We start from the raw sequence: 25561 nt of genomic DNA on the forward strand, positions 1-25561 counted from the left end.
TTTATGATGAGGAGTGGATGAAAAGTGAAAGAACGAAACCGATTGGACCGTTTAAAATTTTTTTTTAGCTGATAAAAATTTTTTAGAAGTAAAATTTTTATAATTTTTTTTTTATATATTTTTTAATTTATTTTAAAATTTTATTTTATATTTTTTAATAATTTTTTTTTGAAATTATTTTTTAACAGGTAATTAAACTTTAGACCCTTTCAATTTTTTTTTGTTTTTATATTTAATTTTTAATGTTATCGTTTTATCGAATCTGATTATTGTTAGAGTGCAAATTTTAAATTAAAAAAAATAAAATATTTAAATAAATTTTTAGTATTTTTTAATTTAATTAAAATTATAATTTTTTAATTGATTTATCAATTTTGAAATTATTTTTATTTTATTATTATTTTTTTACAATTTTTTTATGAAATATTTTCGTAAAATAATACAAATTTTGAATTTAAAATTTTAAAAAAAAATTTAATATAATTGAATCATCTCTATAATTTTTTTAATTCAATTTTTTATTTAAATTAAGTTAATTTAACGTTAAATTGTATAAAGATAGCAAAAAATGAAATTTTTTAAAAATTCTCATTTTTCAAAATTTTTTTTAATGAACCGCTGTGATCAATAATCGAAATTTCCACCTCTAGAGTGGACAAAATAATAAAACTAGAAAAAATACACTTAGAAATAAAAATAAAAAAATCTGCTAATACACAATGACTGTCATTCCGATGTTGTTCGATTCTTTTTGTTCGGAATCATCGATGTGTTAATTAAAAAAATTGATAAGTAAACGACAGTCGACGCGACACTTTTTGACGAAGTGACTATTGAAAGCCCTTTAAAAAATATTTTTTTTTGTTAATTCTAATTTTTGAACGACAATTTGAGCTGTAAAGAAATCTTGCTGGCTGCTACAACGTCACGTTATCATTTCATAAAAATCAACCAAATTGCGTTCTAACAGACTTTGTATTAAAATTTCCTTATCAAATTCATAAATCTCATGCAAACCACCACTCATACACACGCAGAAGTATTTATACACAGAACAGCAGAAAAAGTAAAAAAAAATATCGCGCTTGCCTGCCTACTAAAAAGTGGGTAGACAATGTGGTGTACAAAAGACAAACATCTCTTTTATTATTATTTTTTCAAATAAAACAAACTTCTTGTATTTTTTTTCTTGCTCGCTCGCTTATGTGGTGATGAAGATAGATACGGCGAAAAACTTGAGAGTATTTAAGATACATCTCGCATCTCTCTTGGTAAATTCTTTGTACAATTTTTTTTTCTTTCGTAGTGCTTTGCCACAGAAGAAAGAACACAAAGTTGAGATGACAAACGATAAAAAATGTATAAAAATATAAAAAGTACTAAAATCTCACGCTTAATTCACATAAAAATTATATCATTTACATTATGAATTAACTATTATGTATAAATTTCGTGTAGCTAAGGCACAGTGCTGTGAAGGAGCGCGACACGATGTCTGTTTATAGATGTGCATTTTTACCTACAGACCGCTACACAAGCCAACAATGAAAGAGTGTAATAACTATAACAATAACAATAATTCGTGCAAATATTATTAAAATAAAAAAAAAATTATATGAATTATTGTGTAGCCGATGCGTACTGGCTGGCTGGCTAGCGAGCTACCTGCGTGCCTGACTGCTTGATAAAAATAACGTGATAAGGAGCATATACCTGCCGATAATGATCAGTGAAATTTTTATACTTTGCGCGATATTATTTTTTGTTCGTGCAATGCGACGCAGACGAACTTCAATATGTACCCGATGGACGAAAAACGGATGAGATTGATCCCTTTTGAAGGGATCAGATTAGGACCCCTTAGGAGTCAAATTGACCCCTTATGATTCCTTAAGAAGACAACTTGACCCCTTGTGAAGTAATTAAACTTTCGAAGGGGTCAAATTGACATTTTAAGGCATCTTAAGTGGTCAATTTAACTCCTAAGGGGTCTAAATGATCCCTTAAAAGGGACCCATTAAATCCCCTCTGTGGATGGTTATGCGAAGACCCCGAAAATTCATTCTTTCAAGAGGTTAATTTCATCCTTGAACTAAAAATTGGATCCCTGTTCAAGAGGAATCAATCTAATGCTTTAAGGAATGAAGTATACCCCTCGAAGGAGTTCTAGGGGTCTGCGGATTACCAACTCCAAAGGAAATCCCTGAAAAAATTTGATCGATTAAGCAAAGGGGTCAGATTGATTCCTTAATGAGTTAAATCAATTTGTTGAAGCTTAAGATATTAAAAAAATCACTTGAGGAGTAAAATTGACTCCTTAGGAATCCTTTAGAGGTCAAATGAAGGTCATCTTGACTCTTAAGGGACTCTTAACGGGTCACTTTGACTCCTAAGAGATAAATTTGACTCCTCAGACGTCAATTTTACTTCTTACTGGACAATTTGACTTTTAAGGACCCCTTTGGAGTCTTAAGAGGTCAATATGACCTTCAGGTTTCAATCTCACCCGTTTTCCATCCGCAGAATACTTTTTTATTTCAACTCACAACTCTGATTAAATTCGAAGATAATCGCTCTCTCGCATTGTAACTGTTTGCGATTGTGATGTGGTGGATGCGATAACGAAAAAAATGCTCGACCCCAACATTGCCATAGCACAAACCTACATGCAGGCAAAAGCCATTTATGTACAGCGCACAAACAAATCTAGATACGAAAGAAAGATTGATGTATAATTTATTTTTTTTATGCTATCTCTATCAGTGAACTCGGCATAGATAGATGTGTGCTCATGTGCTGGTCTGGCGTATTTTCTCCATAAATATGCTCGTAAGAGAGCATCAAAACCATCGCATCACCAGCAGCAGCAGCTTGTCTATCGGAAATCTTGCAACCAACAAAAACCCGTATGGAGAGACAAAAGCATTGCTTATCTAATTTCCAGATATAGCTTGCTGGTGCTGCTGCTGCCGTTGATCGTAATTCGCAGATAAATTTGGCTTTGCTCGAAAATGCGTGTGATTTAATGAAATGAAAAAAATAATAAAACAAAAAAAAAATCGAAGCGATTATGATTTCTTTTTTCGTTAATTATATCGTGATGTGATGAATAAAGTGAGGTGAAGTAAAGTGTTGGGACATTGTTACACGTTTTATTGTATATTTTCATTTTTTTTATTGCATTTTAAGAAAATTACAAAAAAAATATCTTATTAACTTTTGAATGTCTGCTTATTGTTAAAAAATAATAAATTAAAATAAATAAAAAAAATTATAATTAAAAGCAAAACGGTTAAAAGATTAAAAATAATATAAATTTTAGTTTTAATTGAAATTTTTTTTGTTTGAATAAAAAATATTTTTTTTTTAATTAAAGAAAAAATTTTAAAAAATTTTGAAAAATAAACAAATTAATTTTTTAATTAAAGAATACATAAAAAAAAGTAATTTTTCTTATTTAATTTTTTTTTTAAATAAGTTGACAATTTTTTATTAGTCAAAATTTTTGAAAATAACAATTTTTAAAACATTTTATAAAACTTTAAAAAGTAATTTTTTGGTAAAAGTCAAAATTTTTCTTATTAAAATTTAAAATAATTTCAAAATTGACACCTTTAACTGTTAAAAAAAATTTTGATCTCATAAAAAATGCGATTAAGTCACTCATTACCCGACAATTATTATACCACAAAACCGTGGTATTGTGGCATGCATTCAATTATTGATCAAAAATTCAGATAAAAACCAAAGATTTTAATTAAAAAATTTACAACGATTTATCTTTCAACGTGCTGCCTTAGATGGAAGGCGAAACAGACATGCAGGCGTTGGAGTTGTTGTGCTTTAACTGATCAAATATATGAAAGATGCTTATCGATTATATTGTAATATTTTTTGATGCAAATGATCTCGTGACAATGATCGGTGGTGGCTTTGTTAAGTAAGACGATGATTAACGTTCCTTCAATAAATATTTATAAATATTTTTTTAAAATATTTTTCTTTGAAGAAAAAAACAGAAAAACAAGAATTTATCAAATCTCTTTAAAAAATTTAATTAGAAATATTTTTATTAAAATTATTTGTCAGTATTTTATCATCTCAATGAAAACAGAAATGCAGTGCATGTTTTTTCTTGAGTTAAGCTCTCAGAAAAAATAACGGATATTGATATCGCCCGGCAAACGTTAAACGCTTTTCATACAAAAAAAAGAAGATAATTATCATTATAAATATGAGAAATGTCAATGTCTTCTTTAATATTATGTTCAATGTAATTTTGTATATGAAAAAAATTGAAAAAAAATCTTTATCTACTAAAAGAGAGTATGAGAGACGCTGCTGCTGATAAAATTTGTCGATTTTCTTGCATACAACTCACATATTTTTTTTTAACTTAATACACACAACAACATTAACATTATCTTTTGGTAAGGCGCCAAAAATCCTGAAAAACAATTTGGATCGTTATCGTTTATTTTATTCTATATCCAATATTAATAAAAACACACAGACGTCGTACAGCAATGAATTTACTGATAATGGTCGCTTTTACTTCAACTCTTGATATTGTTCGGGCGTAAATTACAAAAAAATATAAAACTTAAAAAAAGCAGATACGTATCATGCACGCAGCACACAGAGAGTTGAATGTTAAAATTATTTTGTAATCTATTACTTTGATCTGAGAAAAAATGTTCCACTTTAAATTTTTATCTAATACAGACGCATTCATTTTATTCTTTAATTTTTTGTTTGTTTGTTGTTGTTGCTCCGAATTCGTTTCTGTACAAGTAGTCTGGATCTGAGAGTTTGTGTAAAAAAATTTCGTTTTGCGTCAATTTTCGGCAAATTCATCGATTAACAGCCACGACGACCGCCCCAGTAAAATGCAATCACATCAATCATTTTGAAAATGGTGCATTAAATAATCTTGATATATTACCTTTGATTGCACAAATCCTTCTTTCCTTTGCGCTCTTATTGTCGTTTGATGGACATCTCGTATCAATAAATAAGAATATTGTGTCCAAATGTCAGAAAATTTTTGGTCATGTCGTTGCAAAAAGCTAATATGGGCAGCAGTCAGCAGTAATGTGGCACAAAAACACACACACGTGACGTACGAGAGAATGGAAAAGAGAGCGATGAGAAGAGGAAATGATCTCTAATTTGGTTTTGTTTTGTGTGTTGAATCATATGGCAATGCAATTTTGAATTTTGTGAGTCAGGCGGACATATCATTAGGTGGAAGTTTGTGTTGTTTATTGGGCATTTGAATGGCATTGTGGTTGTCTAGTAAATTTATCAAAATGGTAAAAAGTGAAGTTTTTCAAATAAAAATTTGTGGTATCATTAGAAAATTTATCGAAAATAATTTTACAAGTTTTTTCTTAATTTCCTATTTTTTATAGAAAATTTTTTCGTAAAAAAAAATCAAAATAAATCAAAAATTAATATTTTTCTAAAAAAAATTAAAAATATTTTAATATTAAAATTTATTCGGGACGATATATTTTTTTTAAATTTTTTAAAAGTATTTATTTAATTTGATTTTATATTTAATTAATTAGTTATTAAAAATAAATCAACGAATTTATATTTAAAAAAAAATATTTTTTTTATTTATTAAATGTTTCAACGTAGATATTTATTTTTTTTAAATAAAATTATTGATTGTAAATTTCAACTTAATATTTTGCTTTTATTAATTAATAATTGATTTTTTAGTAGATGAAGGAAAAAGAATTAAAAACACTCAGAACGAATGAAAATTCGAAAAAAATAATAATAAAAATTAATTTTTCTTTTTATTTTATTTTGTTCCTTCAAGTCTTTAATTTTTCTTCGTATTTTGCCAACTAAAAAATTAATTAAAACTAAATTAAAATAAATAAAATTAATTTTTTAAATAAATAAATCTAAATCAGAAATAAAGTCAATTAATAAAAATTTATAGAAATCTAAATTAATAAAATTAAATAAAATCAAAATAAAAAAAATAATTTTTTATTCAAAATTTTTTGAAAAGCGCACTTTTTTTATTAAAATTTAATTTAAAAAAATCTAAAATATTTATTTTATTTAACATTTTATCAAATGCTTTGAAAAAAAAAAATTCTGAACTTTTTTCTTTCAAGTGGAATTTTTCTAATCTCAGGATTACAAGTAACTCCTCTGCAACTTTTCCCAAAACTAACAAAAACTCACTGAACAAATAATAAAAACTAATCGCCAACAGATTAATCGGCCAGAAAATGATAAAAAGTCCTAGTTTTCCCTCAATATGTTCCACACACACAGAAAACTATCCAAGCTCATGTTCCTTCAGGCTGTTCATATCGCTTTGTTTTACATTAATTTTTACTAACTACTTCAACTACTGTGTTGTGTGTGTGTGGGGTATCAAAAATCATCATCGTCGTCATCATTGCACATCACATGCCGTTGTTGTTGCCGAACAACAAACAGAGTTTTAAAATAATGTGCAATCATTATTTCCAAATGCAACAAACTATTTTCGGAGTCGTCGTACAGAGAAAAAGCGATACAAGCTCTTTTTACAACAAACACACAGTTGAAAACAGATAACTCGCCTGTGCTGCCTCGATGTTTGTTGTGCACACGAGATATCTCCACGTCGAGGAGAATGGGCTTTTAGTTTTATAAATATATATGTATTTTGTATTATTTGTTATCTTGAAAACTGCACTCAGCTTGCGAGCGAGAGAGACGGAGAGAGAGAGAGTATAATCTGTTAGACTTTATCTTTTCAAAAACTTTTGTACACATTCCATCCTCGTCGTATATCATCATCAGCAGCAGCCAGCCAGCAAAGTAACACACAGCCTGGCTAGCAAAGCATCAACAGTCATCGCATTGAATTGAACCATTTTCTATTGTAATGTAATATTAGTTGGAGAGATATGATACCACTTGATGCAATATAAATATATATTATATGTGTTGATATTTCTCTTCATTCTGAGATTTTCCATTGGATGACTCAACTCGACTCGACAACAACAACAACAATAATAACAATAATAACGACAGAAGGATATAAGCTGTATAATAATCATAGGAAACCATGCAATGGATCAGAGAGGACACTCTTTTCTTATCGCAAAAATACACATATTCGATTACATTTTACTCCGTACGTCGTACGAATGTTTTTACATCACACGTATGGCGGTGTGTCGATATTCGCCATAAAACAATCATTTTATGAATTGCAATGTTGGTCGGCATAATACCGGGCGAACACTCGACGAATTTCTTGATCTTCAAAAATGATAAATTGAATTATTAATTTTGTGTTGTAATGTGGTCGGTGTGTGTGTGGAAAAGTTGATGAAATGCATTTACGCGCGTTTTTTTCAATGTTATCATGCACTTTACACAACAATATTCACCAGCATCGTGTATAAAAAAGTGTGCAACGCGTCGAATAAAATAATAATTTTAAAGTTCAAATATGTAATAATAATTTTTAATCTTGCGTGCGTGCCTGTATGGAGGTAAGTAAGAAAAGATGATGAAAAATTAGGCTGAAGCAATGAAGGAAAATGTTTCAAATCTTATATAAAATGATTTTTTTTGCATTAAAATTTTAAAAAATAATTATTTTTCCTTTTCCTTAAAAAATCCTTTCGTCGAAGAAAAAATATTTTTTAATGTATAACCTTAGTTATAATATTTTTTAATATTTAACAAAAAATATTTATACTAAGATTTTAAATTTTTCACATTTTTAGTTCGAAATATAGGCATTTTTTTAAATTTAAATTATTTAAATTAAATATCAAAATATGAAGGTTAACTCCCATTTTTATCTCAAATTATTTTTAAAAAATTTTTGAATTTATTTTTCATTTTAAATTAAATTAAAATAGATTATTGTATTTTTTTGTTTTATTTTATTTTTAATATTTTTATTTATTATTTTTTTTTTTTTGAAATGTCAAAAAATTTTAAATTTTAACTTAAATTTCTTAGCTGAACTTAAAAAGTTTATTTTTTTATAATTTTTAATTTTATCTATGAATTCAATTTTATTTAAACTAATTAATTTTTTAGAATAAAATAAATAATTTATTATTATTTTTTTTCTGTAAATTTAAGATTGTTTAAAATTAAAATAGGTAATATTTTTTATGTTTTTGACTTTCCGTTTTTATGTTTTTGGTACTTAAAAAAATAATTTAGATTTTTTATTATTTTTATTTTTCAAAGTTGAATTTAAGAGTTAGTCAACATGAAATTGAAGACAATTTGTTTAATTGCAACTGCCTTACAATAATAAAAAAAATATCTTGTTGTATCTTTTCTCTTTTTCAATTCCTTTTAAAATATTCTCGAGAAGAGATGCGAGATAGTAGTACTTAAATAATGCGTGTAAGACACTTGTACTGCGAGCATGCAGCGAGAGAGAGAAAAATACAGAATTCTTATCTAAAAAGCCAGTCTTACAGTCTCTATTTCCATTACGCGATAGGAAAGATATGACTCAACATTGTTATTCGTCGTCTCCGTTGTTGTATTAATAATAATGATAATAACGTTTCTTTCGGATATATTTTTTAACAAAATAATAGGAAAAATTAAGCGGAAGTGTGTTGTAAATGTAAATATTAACTGAATTTGGGTGAGCCAACAACAATTTGAATTGATCAAGGATATAAAATGCCATTATTATAATATTAACAATCACGTTCGGGCGCTCATTCATCATACAATGTTACAATTTATTAATAAATAATAACATATATGATCGTTATTAGGTCGTCACATAATAATACACACTTCATCACATACTTGATTATTATTATTACCGAGAAAATTTATAACAACGTTAACCGTAACATAATAATAATAATATAAAATGTAACAAAAGACAAGAAGACAGTTAGTTACCTGATACCTGACACACAACAAACAACAAGTAAGCAACTTAACGACATATTTTGTTCAAACTTAATATATATTAGACATAAGACAATAATATTATACATAGATGATAAATAAACTAACGTGTAAGTAATGGTAAGTAATAATAATAATAACAACAAACAAACAAAAAAAAAACACTACAAAACACCTCACATATTTTCAGAGATCTTTATCGTTTCGTATTAATGTACATGTTCATGTCGCCTCTTACCTTTTAATGTACATGTCTATATGGTGTTAAGAATGGATTTTATTAAAGTAGTGCCTGCTATATACAATGTTAGTTTGTTTAATATTATTGTTATGGCTCTATGAATAATGATGTCACAGTTTGTCACCTGAATTTACAAATTTGAGTGGGATTTGTAATTACAAGTTTTTTATATTTTTATTATTTTTTGATACAACTGAATGTTGCCAATGCTAATTATTGATTAACAAGTAATGTAAAGATTTTTATGTATATTAATACTCAAAAGCGATTAAATTTTTATATAAAGAAATATTAATAAATAAACTTTATGGTGTTTAAGTTTAATATAAAAATATATAAAACTATTATTAAAAAGTTATTATTTTAGAGCAATTAAATATAAATTAAAGATAATTTATGATAATAACTTTATTTATTTTAATAAATATTTATAAAATATGTTCTTTGTTTAGAAAAACTGTTGAAAGATAAAAATTATTCATCGAAATTGAATTTTTGTAACATATAAAACTTTTTTCATATTTTAAACTTTTTTTTTGTTTTAGAAAAAAACAACAAAATTTTTTATAAATAATTATTTTTAAATAATAAAGTTATTAGTTTATTAATTTATTATTTAATTATTATAGTTTTAATTTTTTTATTTTAATATTATAATTTTATATAAAATTTAATTTTAAAAAAATATAAATTTAATTTTTTTTAATAATTTATTTAATTTAAATTAACATTATGTAAATAATAAATAAAGTTTAAAATAAGTATAAATTTATTTTATTTTTGCAAAAATAATTTTTTTATACAAAATCATTGAAAACCGCATAACTGCAAGTCAAATCAATTTTTCAGTCAAAACTTTAATGCAGTCACAAAAACAATCATCAAATTCCAATCCACCTAAGCGCTTCTTGATTGTTTATCTTCATCCCCATAAATGATAGTTCATTATCAATTTTTTCAATTTTATTATTATTAAAAACTTTTTTTATACATTTTTACAAAAGAGCAAGCAGAGAAAAAAAAGTTAAGTGAACGGATCGTGTCTTTTTTATATTATTTTATTATTTTATATGCCTTAAAAGATTATTATTAATATTACTTTTCTTATCTCTTGCCATGCTTTTAAAGAGCTCTCTCGCAAACCCAAAGTGAATGCATGACGGTCCATTATCATATTTGAAAAATTATCATTTTTAATTTAGTATAATGATTTAATGCTAAAAAAAATACGACGATTATCTCTATCTGGTCTACGTACAGAAATATGTTACAGAAATAAAAGAAAAAAAAAATTAAAATTGAAGATAGACAAGTCGAAACGGGAGATAGAGTCATACAACAACGAAAAAAAGTTAGCATATCAAAAGTTAAGAATTTTTTAAAAAACTTTTTTTTTTGTATTTAAGTGAAGTGAAAAGATAAGATTTTTTTTTCAAATGGCGCGCCATTATAATGTTTGAGGAGAGACATTAAGATAATGGATTGAGATCACTAATTCCATTGTTTGTTTGTTCCTCGCGCGCGCGTTTGCACGGAAAATTTATGTCTTACAAAACGTGTACCGTGTGTGTGCGTGGACAAAAGGAAACAAAAATTAGATTGAAACACCGATGGCACTAAATTTTTATGAGACATGGTCCGGTGTAACATTCTTTTTTCATAAAATTCAAGAAAAAAAGGTAGTGGTGACTCATTTTTATTATTATTATAATTATAAAGATTTTTTATAGGCGTAAAAAATGTGGGTCTTTGTTATCTATCTCTCGACGTATCAACGTTGGATAGATTAAAAAGCGGCTTTTTATGTGAGCGCGTGTATGTTGATTTCCGTGATCTTTCATAACTAACAAAAAATTCAAAAAAAAAAGGATGAGAAATTTATTTTTTCATTAAAGACTCACACTCTCTTGATATCTATGATTTATTCATGAAATGGAAACTTTTGTGTTATCGCACCGGCACAGACGTCGTACAGTCCACAGTTATCACCATCAACCCCTTGTACAATGTACATGACGACGTATGACGACGACGTCGTACATTTCCTGTTCTTTTTCCTCCTTATCTCGATCCTACATCATTTGTTTAATGGCATGATAGGTGACCGACGACAGTTTTTGAAGGAATCGAATGGAAAGTAATGTAATGGAACAAAGTCACACACAAACTGTCGATACCGATCCATGCACTGACATCCACTGATATGATTATAAATTTTCACCCCATTTTTTACTCGTATGACTGTGCCCTACGGATGGGAAATGGGTGAAATTGAAAAGCCAATTTAACCCATTTCAACGTAAAATTAACCTCTTGAAGGGTCCTAATTAACATTAACAACTTGAGAGCTCATAAAATTCAAGTTAGGGGTCCATTTGACCCTTAAGGGGTCAATTTGATATCTTAAAGGGTAAACTAAATTCCATTTCAAGTTGATTGTTCGTAGACCCAAAGTATAAATTTCATCATTTAAATATTTGAAAATCAAAAAGAAATCATTTTGACCTCTTAATTTGATCCCTTAAGACCCCTAATAGGATCAAATTACCCTCCTGAAGAAATTTTTTTTGGGTCTACGAATAATCTAACTTCAAAGGAGATTTAATTGATCTGTTAATTGGTCAGATTGACCCCTTAGGAGTCTAATGGACCCCTTACTTAAGAATTTTATGAATTCTTTAACCTTCAGGGATTAATTTTACTTCTGAAGGAATCAATCTGATACCTTAAGATTTCAATTTGATCTCTTCGAAGTATATTTTACTTCACAAGGGGTCAAATTGACTTCTTAGAGGGATCAGATTGATTCCTTTATGAGTTAAATTAATTTCTTTAAGGATCATAAGATTCACGATAGGAGTCAATTTAACCCCTAAGGGGTCGATTCAACTAATAAAAGGTTAATTGAACTCCTAGGGGGTCAATTCAACTCTAACGGGTCCAATTCAACTTTTAAGGGGTCAATTGGACCCCTAAGGTTTCCTTTTAACTCCCAAGGGTCAAATTTCTAAGGGGTCATTTTGACTCTCAAGCGTTGAATTTTACTCCTAAGAAGGTATTTTGACTTTTAAGGGGTCCATTTGACTTCTAAGGGGTCCTCTTAAGAGGTCAACCTGATGTCATAAGAAGGATGAATATCACCCCTTTTTTATCCGTAGTTTGTATAGTACGATCGCAGCACGATGGCATGGTATGAAATAGAGCAGGAGAAATATACGAAATTTTATCAATGAATGCCGTTTTTTCATATAAATTACGGGACACAAATACATTCAAGCGATATCTACAAAATCATCTGAATAAAATACTTTAGACGTGAACGTACGAGCGACGTACAGAGAAAAGTTCTTATCGCGTCATAGGATCAGAACCAACGTCTGCATTTTCATTCGACACTGAGCAGCGTAGTGGTTGTACAAGTTCAAGTATCCAAAAACTTGGCAAAGAATACTTTTGCCGTATCTCTATCTCGTCCGTACGTGAGTCACTCTGCCATGCACGATGTAAAGGCAGGCGAAGCAGGCAATAGATAAAAATACATACAAAGCCCATTTATATTCCGAAAAATACTACAGTGTACGATCCATTATTTGTCTGATTTATACGAACAACAACAACAACACGTGCAACGTCCGTACCGACACATTCATTGGAATGGAATACAAAACAGTCCTTATCTCTTAAAACAATCAACTAAAAATGAATGTTAGATAAGATCAGTTTTTTGGGAGATTTCTAAATTTAGATTAAAATATCATTTGGATTACGTACGAGGCCAAGTTTTGCTCTCTGCTACGACTCGCACACACGAGAAACGAGGCAAAAGAAGAATATTTTCGAATTGATTTTTGTGCCGAGATAAGAATGAAATGAAACATACAACAACGAACGGATATGATTCCTCCGTTGCCTCCGTGCAGATGAAGTATAAAATTTTCAGTCAGTCAGTTGTCTCAAAATAATAATCTCTAATATAAAATCTCATATCTATCTCTGTGCTCTTTGTTCGGGTTCATCCTACTTTTAAGTCGACTCGAGGATGCCCTTGCTGTTGTTTCTGCCGATGCTCGTTGTTGTTGTTGTTGTTTTTGTGCGAGAGATGATACTGGTGGTGGTGTCCATAAAAGGAAAACATACAACAGCCTAAAATGTTTGCTGCACGGAGAGAATTGAAGAAGACTTTGTGTTTTGTTAAAATTTTACAAAGAAATAGTCGATCATTATCTTTTGCATTTATTATAATAATAAATTAAAACGCTTCGTAAAGCAACATGACGATGATGATGATGATGATGTAGATGATGAAGAAGAAGACACAAAAGTTATAGAGTTGATTACAATTTTATTTAATTCGTGTGTACGGAGAGTTGATTGTTATCCGAATATAATTTTTCAGCTTTTTCTCTCGTAGTTTTTTTGGGGAATAAATGACGTGTTGTTGTTATGATAATTGAAAAGATATTTTATTCACAGTCTAATTAGAATTTTATTTTGATGAACGATCGCAATTTTTAGGTTAAAAATTTTAACTTAAAATTCATCGTGGCAGGTGAGAATTAAATTTATGAACAATGTTGCTTTTGGTCATTTAAATTTTTTTTGTTGTTTAAAACCCGATTTTTGAGTGATTTAATAAAAATTAAAATTTAGGAATAATTTTGAATTTTAAGAAATTTATTATACCTAATTATAATTTAATTGATTAAAAATTAAATAAATAAATTTAAATTATTCAAATAAATCAAATAAATTAATTAAATTAAAATTATTTATAATTGCCAATTTATTTCAATACAAAAAATTCATTAAAATAATTTTAAGGAAATTATTTAAAAAAAATAACAATAAAAATTATAAAAAATTTAGCCTAAATTTAATTAAATAAGATAACTATTTAAATTAAAAACGCTATTATACTTTTTATTATGTATGAAATTTTAAATATGTATTTTATTAAAAAAAAATAAATTTTTAATTTTCGAAAAATTTTCAGTTTTATGGTAATTTTTTTTTAAATTAAGATTGTTTTTAACATTTTAATCAAATATCTATTTTTAGGCGTATGACTAACATATTAAACTAAATTTAAACTAAACATATTAAAAAACCACAAAATTATAATTTTTGTCAATTTCAGGACAAATAAAATATTTTTCACTTTCAAAACTTACAGAAAATTCGTGAAAACAATAAAAATCTCAAATTACCCATAATTAATACAAAACAATAAAAAGACGTTAACAACAAACAAAACTTATCACCCTGCGATGATAGTCTTTTTATAGAATTTGTACATCAATCAACACATTTGCGGGAAGAAAATATCACTTTGACTGATACTTGACGTTGAGTAACCGACAATAATAATCATCATGAAATTAGATTAATTCTACAATCGACGCTTTTGTAATAAATTGTTTTAAACACTCAAGTTTAATGACTCAAAGAACTTTTTTTTCACAATCACATAAAAACAACAATAATAATTATAAAGAAAAATGTACTTACGTTTCAATAAAGGTTTTGGATTAGATTGCTTCCTCCGTGACATGATTTTCATTTAAAATATTTTTAAATGTTTAAAATTTGATTGGAATTTTTATTGAGTGCTGATATTTCACAAATAAAAAACTGATTTTAAATAAACTTTCGTTATCTCGAAAGTCATTAATTCAAATATTTTATCGGGAATCCTTGAATCGCATTTCAATCATCATCATCGTATATTTTATTTATTTCGTGGATTTATTTATACATTTGAGATAAAGATAAAATTCACTCAAAATATTTTTTTATCTATCTTTTTTTTTAATTCGACATCATAATTCCATCAAGTTTCTGTTTATTATTATTATTTTTTTTTAGTCAAAGCAAGCAAGCAAGCGGGCGGTGACTTAATTGATCATTATGCAAATTTTTACTTTTTTGAAACAATTCTTTGGTTTTTCTTTATTTTTTTATGTTTACAATGACACAAAATTTATTTTATTATTTTTTTTTAATAAATATTTTTCTTTTTCTTTTCACGTCGAAAAAAAACCGACGACTAATTTTGTAACACTAGTAATAACTTTAGACGCGTGCTATTGAATATTTTTAACCTGTTGCGGTTTTTTGATCAATCGCTGATTATTTTTTTTTGTATTGGGCTTTTTTGTGTTTTTTAATTTTTTATTTTAAAAAGTATCGATGTTTTTATTTATCTTTTTAACACTTGATTGTTTAATGTTTTATTTATGAATTTTTATTATTTTTTGAATTTTTATTTATTTTTAAGTGATTTTTGGATTTTTCACATTTTTTTTTAATTTTAATTTATTTTGATGAATTTTTAATTATTATCATTAGTGAAAATTTAATTCATTTATTATTATCCAATAAATTGCTGTGATAAGACAATAAAACGGGCAACGAAACACCTTGACATCCTATCAAGCTGCAACCTCCTTACAGACTGAAGAAACACTGTTGGTTCTGGATCTGAAACTTCTTTTTGTTGTTGTGTTGTGTCGTCGTCGTCGTCGTTGTCGTGCCGTTTGTGCAATTTTGTACACACATACTCGCACTCCGCTCTGTGTCCTATGTAAACAGCGACTATGTGTGTGTGTGTGTTTGGTGTAATAAGGAATGTTCAAAAATTAAGCCGATTAAACACTTTAAACTCTTGTTGTGTGTGCGGTGCGTGCGTATATCGCAAAGTACACCGAATAAATGAGGATGAATGAATATTGTACAAACAATAACGTCGTCGCTGCTGCTGTGTTTGTGTACGTGTATCAACACCCGAAGTAGTTCTTATCAATTAAAACGATCACTTTTTACAGGGTGGCACGACGATCGTGTCGATGCATGTTTGAGTCGTATGGCAGGCATAGAGGTTTCGTGCAGGGAAAATTGTAAACAAAGCAGAACTTGTGAAATATGCTGTAAAGGCGAACGAGCGAAAGAGACAACTGGAGTGACGAAATGCTGTGGTAAGAAGAGTACGTACAACGATCAACAGGGTAGTATTTTGTACGGTACGAATGACGTACAGAAGGGGGTTGTAATGTAATAAACGTGTTGCATATTATTTTTTGAAGAAATTCAAAGGTGCGAATGGTTTTTTGCAAATTAATATATTAAATTTTTATTTTATTTTATCTGAATTAAAATTCAATTAATTTTTATATTTTATATTATTTTATATTATTATTAGTAATATTCTTAAATTTCAATTATAATGTAAGAGAAATAATATTTTTAACATTATCTTATTTAAAATTTTCATTGAAAAACAAAACGTTCAAAATATATTTTCGAAAACAATTAATTTTTTAAAACAAAAAAAAAATCAAAGAAAATAAAATAAAAAAATTTAGATTTTTAAATAAATAATTTTTAAACAATCATAACTAATTATGATAATTTTAACAAAACAAAATTACAAAATGTAATAATTTTTTTTTTGGTTTTCATGTATTTTTTCTTATTTTTAACTTAAAAACATCTGAATTTACTGTAATCGATTTTAAATCAGCAAATTTTATGCAAAATATTAAAACAATTTGATATCCAAAATTGAAAAATATTGATGAATGGTCAAAAATTTATTAAAATCAATTATTAATATTGTGAAGAACAGCAAATATTAAAAAAAAATTATAATTTTTCGACCAGCTAATTTGAAACCAACTATTTGGCAACGGCTTAAAAAATAGAAAAAATATAATTATCTCGCAATTTTCTGCAATTTAAAACCAAAAATACCGTAATGTAGATAATTCTTATGGAAAAAAATTATTATTTTAATGTATTTATATATAAGTTAATTAATTATTAATATTTTATGAAAAACAATTTAAAATTTGTGTAAAAAGTTGCTAAAAAAAATCAAACAATTAATGGAAAAACATTGTTATATTAACTTCAAAATTGATGTTCCATTAATGCTAAATTTTTTGAATTTGTAACGGATTTTTTTTTCCATAAGTAAGGCCGCTCCAATTTTTTTTTGAACTTTTTTTCCCATGCCCCATTTCAAAAGTCGAAAATCCAATAAATTTTTTTTAAAATATCAAAAATTGAAATTTTTTGGTCTTTTTTCATAGTTTTTCAAGAATTTTCGAAAAATTTTTTTTTAAAATTTAAATTTTTAAGAATTTTTGTATTGAAAAACGAATCAAAATTGTTTGAATTTTGTCATTTTGTATGAAAAAGTATTTCAATTTTTTTTTTTATTTTTTTGCCTCGTTTCTGTAAAAAAAATTTGGATGGCCTAAATAAAATAAATAAATTTTAATACAAAAAAAATAAATTCATGAAAAAAACCAAAATCTACGAGTAAAAAAAATAAAAGATAAAAAATACCGTGAACCTCGTTTCTGTAATTTTTTGAAATATTAAAAAAAAACTACTTAGATTTTTTTCAAAGAAAAGATAGAAGTATTATTAAAATATTTCTTTTACTTTTGTTTTATGAAATTTTATGCAAAAAAAGGACATTTAAAAAGCAATGAAAATTAGTAAAAAAAAAACTCTGAACTTCTATTCTAAAAATTTCCAGCATCTCTTTTCATCTTACAAAAACTTCCTTGTCACCCTACTTCCCATTCCAGCTACACGCAGCCACAAACACTTACTCATGCGCATTTGTGTGAAAACCACGTGGTGCCTCGTACATTCCAAAGATCGTGTGTTTGTCGTGTTGTTTACGTTTTTTGCTTGCGAATGCCATTTATGAATGTATTTTATATCCATCAACGGCTTTGTTTACTCAGCTCTTTTATTTACATTTTTTCACTTTGCTGTACGACTTTTTCATTATTATTAAATGCCTTTTCAATTAAAATTACGTCGTCAAGTCGTGCACACACAGGCGACAATTTACCGGTAAATATACAGAAATAAATAATGCATTCGCATAAATATCGGTGTCAATATTATTGTTTTTGCCGTCTTCAACAAAAAAAAAATAATCAAGGAAAGAAAAACAAAACTGAGCAATTTTTTGTTGCGTTGTCGCGCTACGCCATTCAATTTTGAAGTAAACAAGCAAGAATGTGCTTTGAAATGTGCATCAATGCATTTTATTATTGTTTCCTTCTTCGCTGTAATTAAAAACTTTTAATAACAAAAAATCGCTGAAAAAAGCAAGAAAATGAGAAGTTTTACATAATCTGACCTAGAATGATCAAAAAAGCACGAAAACACCTTGAAAGTGAAATGTCGTAATTATTTGTTTGTTTTTCTAAAGTAGAGCAGCTTCCTTTGTTTTGCTTTGTGATGATTCACAGCAATCGACACTGAATCGGGTTAATATATTTTGTATTAATATGACGTGATTTGTTGCTGTGAGAACAAATTGCTGAAACGAGTTTGTTATCGGTTAAACCGGCTTTTAATTGATTTGCGTCGACCTGATTCCATATGAGGCTTTTAGTGGGAACGACTGGTAGAAAAAAAAGTTATAAAAATAAAAAAAATTGAGGCGTATAAATGTTTAAAAGTGGCAAGGTTATTATTTTTGTGATCAAAACACAGAATTTTCCCCGTATCGAACGTTCTAAAGAATAAAATTTAAATAAATAGAAACTTTTCTTTAAATAAAAAATTATTTATTTACATATATTAAAAAATTAAAATTTGAAAAAAAATTAATTAAAAAAATGTACCTAATAAATCCCTTTCCGGGTTTTGTCCACAGAGGAGGACATTTCAAAATTTGGAAAAACTAATTTTTCATTAACTTTAAGTTCAGCTATTAAAATTAAAGTTATTAATATTTAAAAGTTTTATTTAAATTAAATTAATTATTAAAATTAAATAATTAATTTTGTAGGGTCGTTAATATTCTAATAAATAATAAATCAATTTTAGCAACTTTAGCGATTTGAAAAGTTGGATAAATTATTAAAAAATAATATTTTTTAATTTTTTTCTTTATTGAATATAAAAAATTATTATTTAAATAAAATAAAATAAAAAATTATTAATTATTTAAAATTTAATATCATGAATTTATTTAAATAAAAATTATTTTTTAAATAAAAAAAAATTTAATATAAAAAAAAATTAAAATAAATATTTCAAATTAAAAAAAAATATTTTTAATATTTTTGCACTTATTCGCCGAACAAATAAAAACCTTTACTTACATTTTATCTTTTAAAAATAATGTTTCAATAAAATACAAAAATTCTCAAGACCGCAAATCATGAATCATTCCAGTCGCATGGCATTTATCCAAGATAAAAACAAAGAAAAACGAACATTATCAAGAACATTTCCGTCAAAATATAAAAAAAATCAGCAAAAAAAAAACTAGAAAAAAATGTTACGAAATACCCACCAAACGCCTTTCCATAACACACGCGTAAGGGGGCCTTGAGGCAAGATCACGCCGAATGTGCATGATTATATTTTTTTTATCAAAAAAATCTCTTTTATTTTTTAATTCATATAATTAAGTTTATTATTGTTAATTTTTTATCATTTGAGCTACAACAAATCCATCTTATCTATTTTTCTATCACAATTTTTATTTTTTGATAAGACACAAAAAAATGTGTAACTCAAAATATTTTCAACAAAAAAATGCGTTTTTATAAAATTTATTAATTTTAATTATTTTTTCGGTTTTTTTGCTAAATAAACCGGAAATTAATTTTTTTATAAATTTTATACATTTTTTTTTTGTATTTATTTCTTTAAAGGTCGTCAACCTTTCTTCCATTTTTATATCTAGCTGCATTCCTCTCTCGCCTTAATATAAGACACGACGCTCTCTCGTTTTATTATTTAATGTATATCTTAATCTACGATGACCCTTGAAAGGTCTTACAAACTTAATAATACAATCTCAGAGGTTTTTCCATGATAAAAAATTGCTTCTACATGGTTTTAAAGTGACATTTTTTCGCATTTACGATGGACAACAAGAAACTTTTGACACCTTTTGCTTTGTGAGTGTACGACTCGCCACGCTGTCTCTTGTTGTCGCTTTTCTGCGTCTTGTGGCTCAATGATGGTTGTGATGTCGACTTGGCTGGGGCAAGAGGAGCAACGTACTCGACGTTGTCCATGACGAAGCGGTAGTTATTCATTGTCAACATCTTTGTTTTGTTTGTTTTTTCACTCTTTCTCTTTGTTTCTTTGTTATTTTAATTGTGTTTCAATTGTTTTTTGTGTCGATTCACTTTTTATTTCGAAATATGTCTTTTTTATTAGAATTAATTGAACAAATGCAATTAAATGCAAATCTTTCAACGAAGCGAGTGAGGAACGTCTTGTTTTTCCGAACGCTGACTGAAAAGTAAACATTCATCCGTCGAGCAAATGTTTTTATATATTTTTACGAATTGTTTACTACGTTACGATATATTTGTTTTATAGTATGTGATGGTATTTGTTGTTATTTTTGTGTGTATTCCTTGCTTGACAACTACCACAACGGCAGCATTTACGATGTGAGAGAGTTAAAAATTGAGAGAACTCGATAAAAAAAATGTTCAAAGTAGTGTTGGTGTGTGTAAACACAGCTGGGTGTGTGGTAATTAAAATGTAGATCGAGGCGTTGAATGAGCGTTTGATGATTTTTTTTCGATTAAATTAGAATTTACACAGATGAACGTCGTTTTACAACTCCAGGAAGAAGATGAAAAATCAGCTTTGTGAGTTAAGTAAATTTTTTGAACAAATTTTAGGTGACATGGTTTCAATTCTTATCATTTTATTGGCACAACGTTTAGATTTATTTTAATATAATTTTTATTGTGCAGGATCAGACGTTGGCTCTTCGTGATGAATTTAAGCTATTTATGACAACTGACAATGTATTCAGTAATTTTTGATGAGGAGACATCTTTATCGGAAGTAATATTAGAAACAAAACGTCGTTTTCAAATATTCTATAATTAAATTAATTATTAATTAGCATGCTAAGAACAAAATTTAAAGAAAAAATTAAATAACAAAAAAAATACTAAAAATTTAAAAAAAATCTCTTTTTTACTAAAATTTTTTTTTTACAAAAATTCGAAAGTTTTTAACAAAAATCACAACTTCTATACTATAATTTTCTTCCTCGAATTTGGAAATGATTAATAAAAAACAAATAATAAAAATAATTTTTTAAAACGTTCACAATTTTCATGTAATTTTGATATAAAATATAAAAAAAAAATAATTATTTTTTCATTTTGGAGAAATTAATTTAAGAAAATTTATCTTAATCGATCTTGTCATATTTAACAAAAATTTTTAAATTATTTGGACAAAAAGAGAAAATTTTTTATACAAAAGAGAAAAATTTTCAAAGACATTTTCAAGGAAAATACGTCATCTTAAATTTTATCAAATTCTATCTATTCTATTTTTTTTTTTTTGAATCACAAAAATTACAAAAAATTATTTAAAGATGATTTTTTGTACATGTTTCTTAACTCTACCAAACAGTATTTTTTATATGCCACATGATAAACCTCATTTGCCAAAAAGGAATTTTTTATTTGTTAAATTTGCATTATTTATTCGCCAAATTTTTTAAAAATGAATTTTTCATTTTTTTTTCATTTGCCAGAAAGTAATTTTTATTTGCTGATTTGATTTTTTATTTTCTTAAATTTATTTTATTTTTTAAAAAAATAAATTTTATTTTTTGTAAATAATTTGTTTTTAATCTTTGAATAAAAAATATTTAATTTAAAAAAAATAATTTTAAGTTTGAATTTAACCATGTTAAAAAATATTGCTTAAATAAAACTTTGATTTATTCATTGTTCTCTATCTTATTTAATAATTTATTTTTTTTATTTCAGATTCAAAAAGATTTGAATTTAATATTTCAATAAAATACCAAAAACTTCAAAATCAATAAAAAAAACTTTCACGCCAAAGAAAAATCATTAAATACATACGAAACTTCACACATCTTCCGGGCTTCTCTTTTTTTCTCTCTCATTTCTTAACTTGTTCACGCAACAAAATATTTGCATAAATTTAATCGCCTCAATGTCTAAGATGTCAAACAGCAACTGGATACTTTACCGGTAAAATCTGGATAACGCATCATCGTGACAGCTCTAAAAACTAGTTACAACTTAAATAGTTTGTTTTGTATAAATATTGCATTTTTTTATTTTTTAAAATAATTTCTTGTCAACAAAAATATGACAATTTTTTCTTTGGTTTTTTTTTGCACTACAAAAATATATATTTTTTTTAAATTTAATTTTAATCAGAAAAACGTTGGACACGTGCCACATTTTTCCTCGTAATTCAAAAAATTTTTAATGGTTATCTCTTGTGAGTTTATTGTAGCCTTTCCTCGATAACGGAGCGACTTTTCGATAGCAGTTCTTAATAAATCCCTTAAGTCCTGATTTTTTCTTCAGCATTGTCGTCGGTGGGGTGTTTTCTTGTTCCATGATGATGTCTGTGACGCCTCCCGTGGGTGACGCATCGGAATTTTCCTCCTCAATTACCGCTGGTAATTTGTTCTCTTTTTGCGTTCGGTGTTTTCGTGCGTCTTTGTCTTTTTTCTTGTCAGCCTTTTGTGCGGCGTGTGATGGTGGTGCAGTTCCCGTTGGCGGAAGATAAAAACTATAATTGTTCATAGTCAGCATTTTTGCGTAGTTGTTGCGGAATTTTCGGCGGACTGTGTCAAGGTTTCATTAAGCGTGAATCTCTGTTTGTTTTGAAATATTCTGTGAAAAAAAAAACAAACAAGTTCAATGAATTTCAATTTAGATGCGTAATTTTTTTCACTCACATACCCAATATTGATATCAATTAGTTAGCCTCAAATCGAAAAATAAACTTTTTTTAACGGCTCGTCCACGAAACGTCGACGTGTTCATCGAGACGGCAATGAAAATACTAAAAATTATTTAAAAATATCGCGAGTGAAGAGCAAATTTTACGTCCTGAGACGCAGAATTTTCCCGATATACATGCATGGCAAGCGAGAGAAGAGCATAAAATAATTGTCACTTCTTCGCCACTTCGTTGTTCTCTCAACAAAGCACTTTGTAATATTAATGCATGCATAAATTACAGACCGCTGCATGGTTGTTATTGTACGATTCCAAGTAAATTAAATCTATTTTTAATGTCTCTTGTTGATATAAAGTCAAATAAATGCAGAACAATAACAAAGATGATTCAATTTTAACTTTTGATCCTATTCCGTATTGAATTTTTATCTTAAATCGGGTAACTTTTTGATTAAAAAAATTATTTTTACTCACCTCAAACGATCCAAGTTCAGATTTTTCTTGAAAAATCACACTTCAATGCCAAAAATTACAAAATTTTCCCATATCATGGTCGCAAAAGTTCATATTTGAAGAAAACTCAACTTTAACATAACTCCACTAGATGGCGCTCAAAACAGTAAAAGTACAACTGAAAATTACGGGATCATTTTTCTTCACCCACGTGTCGCGCCAAAACAGTTACTAACAGGTTTTTTTCATTTTTACTTTTTTTTTACAGGAAAACTGCCAAAAATTGTCACAATAATGAAAATTGAAGCCAAGTTGACATCATCGCCACATGTAAGTAAAAATTTTTTTAGTACTGAGTAGCGTGTCTGGTAGACATTGCGGCATAATTCGGGACATGTTCCATACATGAAAACACAAAAGTTCTAATTTTATCACCCCTTGTATTGTATTTTTGTCCCACAAAAGTATTTTTACGACAAAATCGCATCTACTGCTCTACATAACCGTATGACAATCATAAACAAGTGGTCATTCTGGTCTAGCGTGAACATCGACTTTTGTTCGTTACATTTTTTTTCATTTCACACATTCGCTTACTTAAATACAAAGGTCGATCAATTTGTGTCTTATTTTTTTTAAAGGCAGGTCCAAATGTAACTCAAAAATAAGTTTTATTTTAAAATAAAAAAAAAATTCAGCAAAAAATATCAGAAAATAAAATTATGAGCAAAATGATCAAATTTTAGGACTTTTCACTATTTCTTTTGAATTAATTTTTTTTTAAATTATAACTTTTATGACATAATTTTTTTAATTTGAAATTATTTTTGATTTTTTGAAAAAAATCATTGATTAAAAAAAAAATAAAAAATAAAATAAATAATTTTATTTTAATTTTTTTTTAATTTAAAAATTTTATTTAGTAAATTTATTTATTTTTATTTTAATTTTAAAAATTATTTTATCTGCTTTTTAATTAAAAAATTTTATCAATTATTGATTTAAAAAAATTAATTGATATTTTAATAAATTTGATTTTTTTTTTTTTGTAAATTTTTATTTTATTCAAATCAATCTTATTACTTTTTTTAAAAAATTTTATCAATAAAATAAATTTATTAAAAAATATAATTAATTTATTAGTAAAATTTTTATTTCTTAATTTTTGTACAAAATAAGTATTTAAAAAAAAATTTAAAAATTTTCATTTTAGTAATTTTTCATTTACTGAAATTCCTACTTAAATTTTTTTTTATTTTCAATGATTTTATTTCAAAATTTTTATACCTTATCTTTGCGATTCACTTGAAACGGCCTAAATAAAATTTATTTTATGATGCCCTGAGGTGTGCCAAATATTTTCTTTGTGAAAGGCACGACTTGATGAAAGATGAGTTTTCATGTGGTGAACGGCCATGATGCCTCGAAAGATCTTTCCTCCCATAAACAAAAAAAAAATTTAGAAGCGATCATGACGCAAGAATTCAACAATCGATACACACCTTTTTTAACTTTGTTATCGACTTTTTGTTTATTTTTTTTTCGCTACGTGAGATATTCCACCGTACGCGATACGCGATCGTCCGAAGTCAATATCAATAAAAAATAAAACAAACAGTTTGTTTGTATACCTACTAGATTTAAAAAAAGCGATTAAATCTATTTATAGTGACAAAACCATTTATTTTTAATTTGCGACGCATTAAAAAAATTCTGTAAGAACATCGTTGGAAATCTCGTACTAGAGAATTTTTATGTTTTTTTTTTTTGTTTTGATTTAATCATCGTGGGTCTTGCCGAAAATTGTATCACGTTTATTTGGCATGATCTCGTCGTGTGGAGGAAAAAATAGAGAAAAATGTGAGATTTTTTCAAAAAAAAAAAAAAAAATCTTATCATTTTTTAAAGTCAGTGTCTTAAAATAGTTTTATTTGATTAGGAAATGCCAAGAATTTTATTAGAATGATGAACGAAAACAAAACGTTATTTATTTTCGACGCATAATGGCTTTTGATTCTTGTGTGAAAGTGCAGTCAATGAAGTTGTCACGTACTAGTTTGTTCTAGCAGCAGGAAATTGTGACTAATTACGATTAATCATGAAAAAAAAATTATTTCACAATAAAAATTTTATACTTAGATTTTTTTTAAACAAAGACGTAAAAAGAATAATGTTTAAACTCATC

General features: G+C 26.9%; 1 protein-coding gene across 1 annotated transcript in view; it reads right to left on the minus strand.

Moving 5' to 3' along the window:
- The window catches only part of LOC134830721 (zinc finger protein ush), a 69414-nt gene extending 54235 nt beyond the window's left edge, over positions 1 to 15179 (minus strand). Inside the window, exon 1 of the mRNA XM_063844284.1 lies at positions 14678 to 15179. Within this exon, the coding sequence (XP_063700354.1) occupies positions 14678 to 14729 (52 nt within the window). The 5' untranslated portion in view covers positions 14730 to 15179. The remainder of the gene's footprint in view (positions 1 to 14677) is intronic.
- Between the last annotated feature and the right edge of the window lie 10382 nt (positions 15180 to 25561).

This window comes from Culicoides brevitarsis, chromosome 2 (genome assembly GCF_036172545.1).
Source record: "Culicoides brevitarsis isolate CSIRO-B50_1 chromosome 2, AGI_CSIRO_Cbre_v1, whole genome shotgun sequence".
Lineage (NCBI taxonomy): Eukaryota > Metazoa > Arthropoda > Insecta > Diptera > Ceratopogonidae > Culicoides > Culicoides brevitarsis.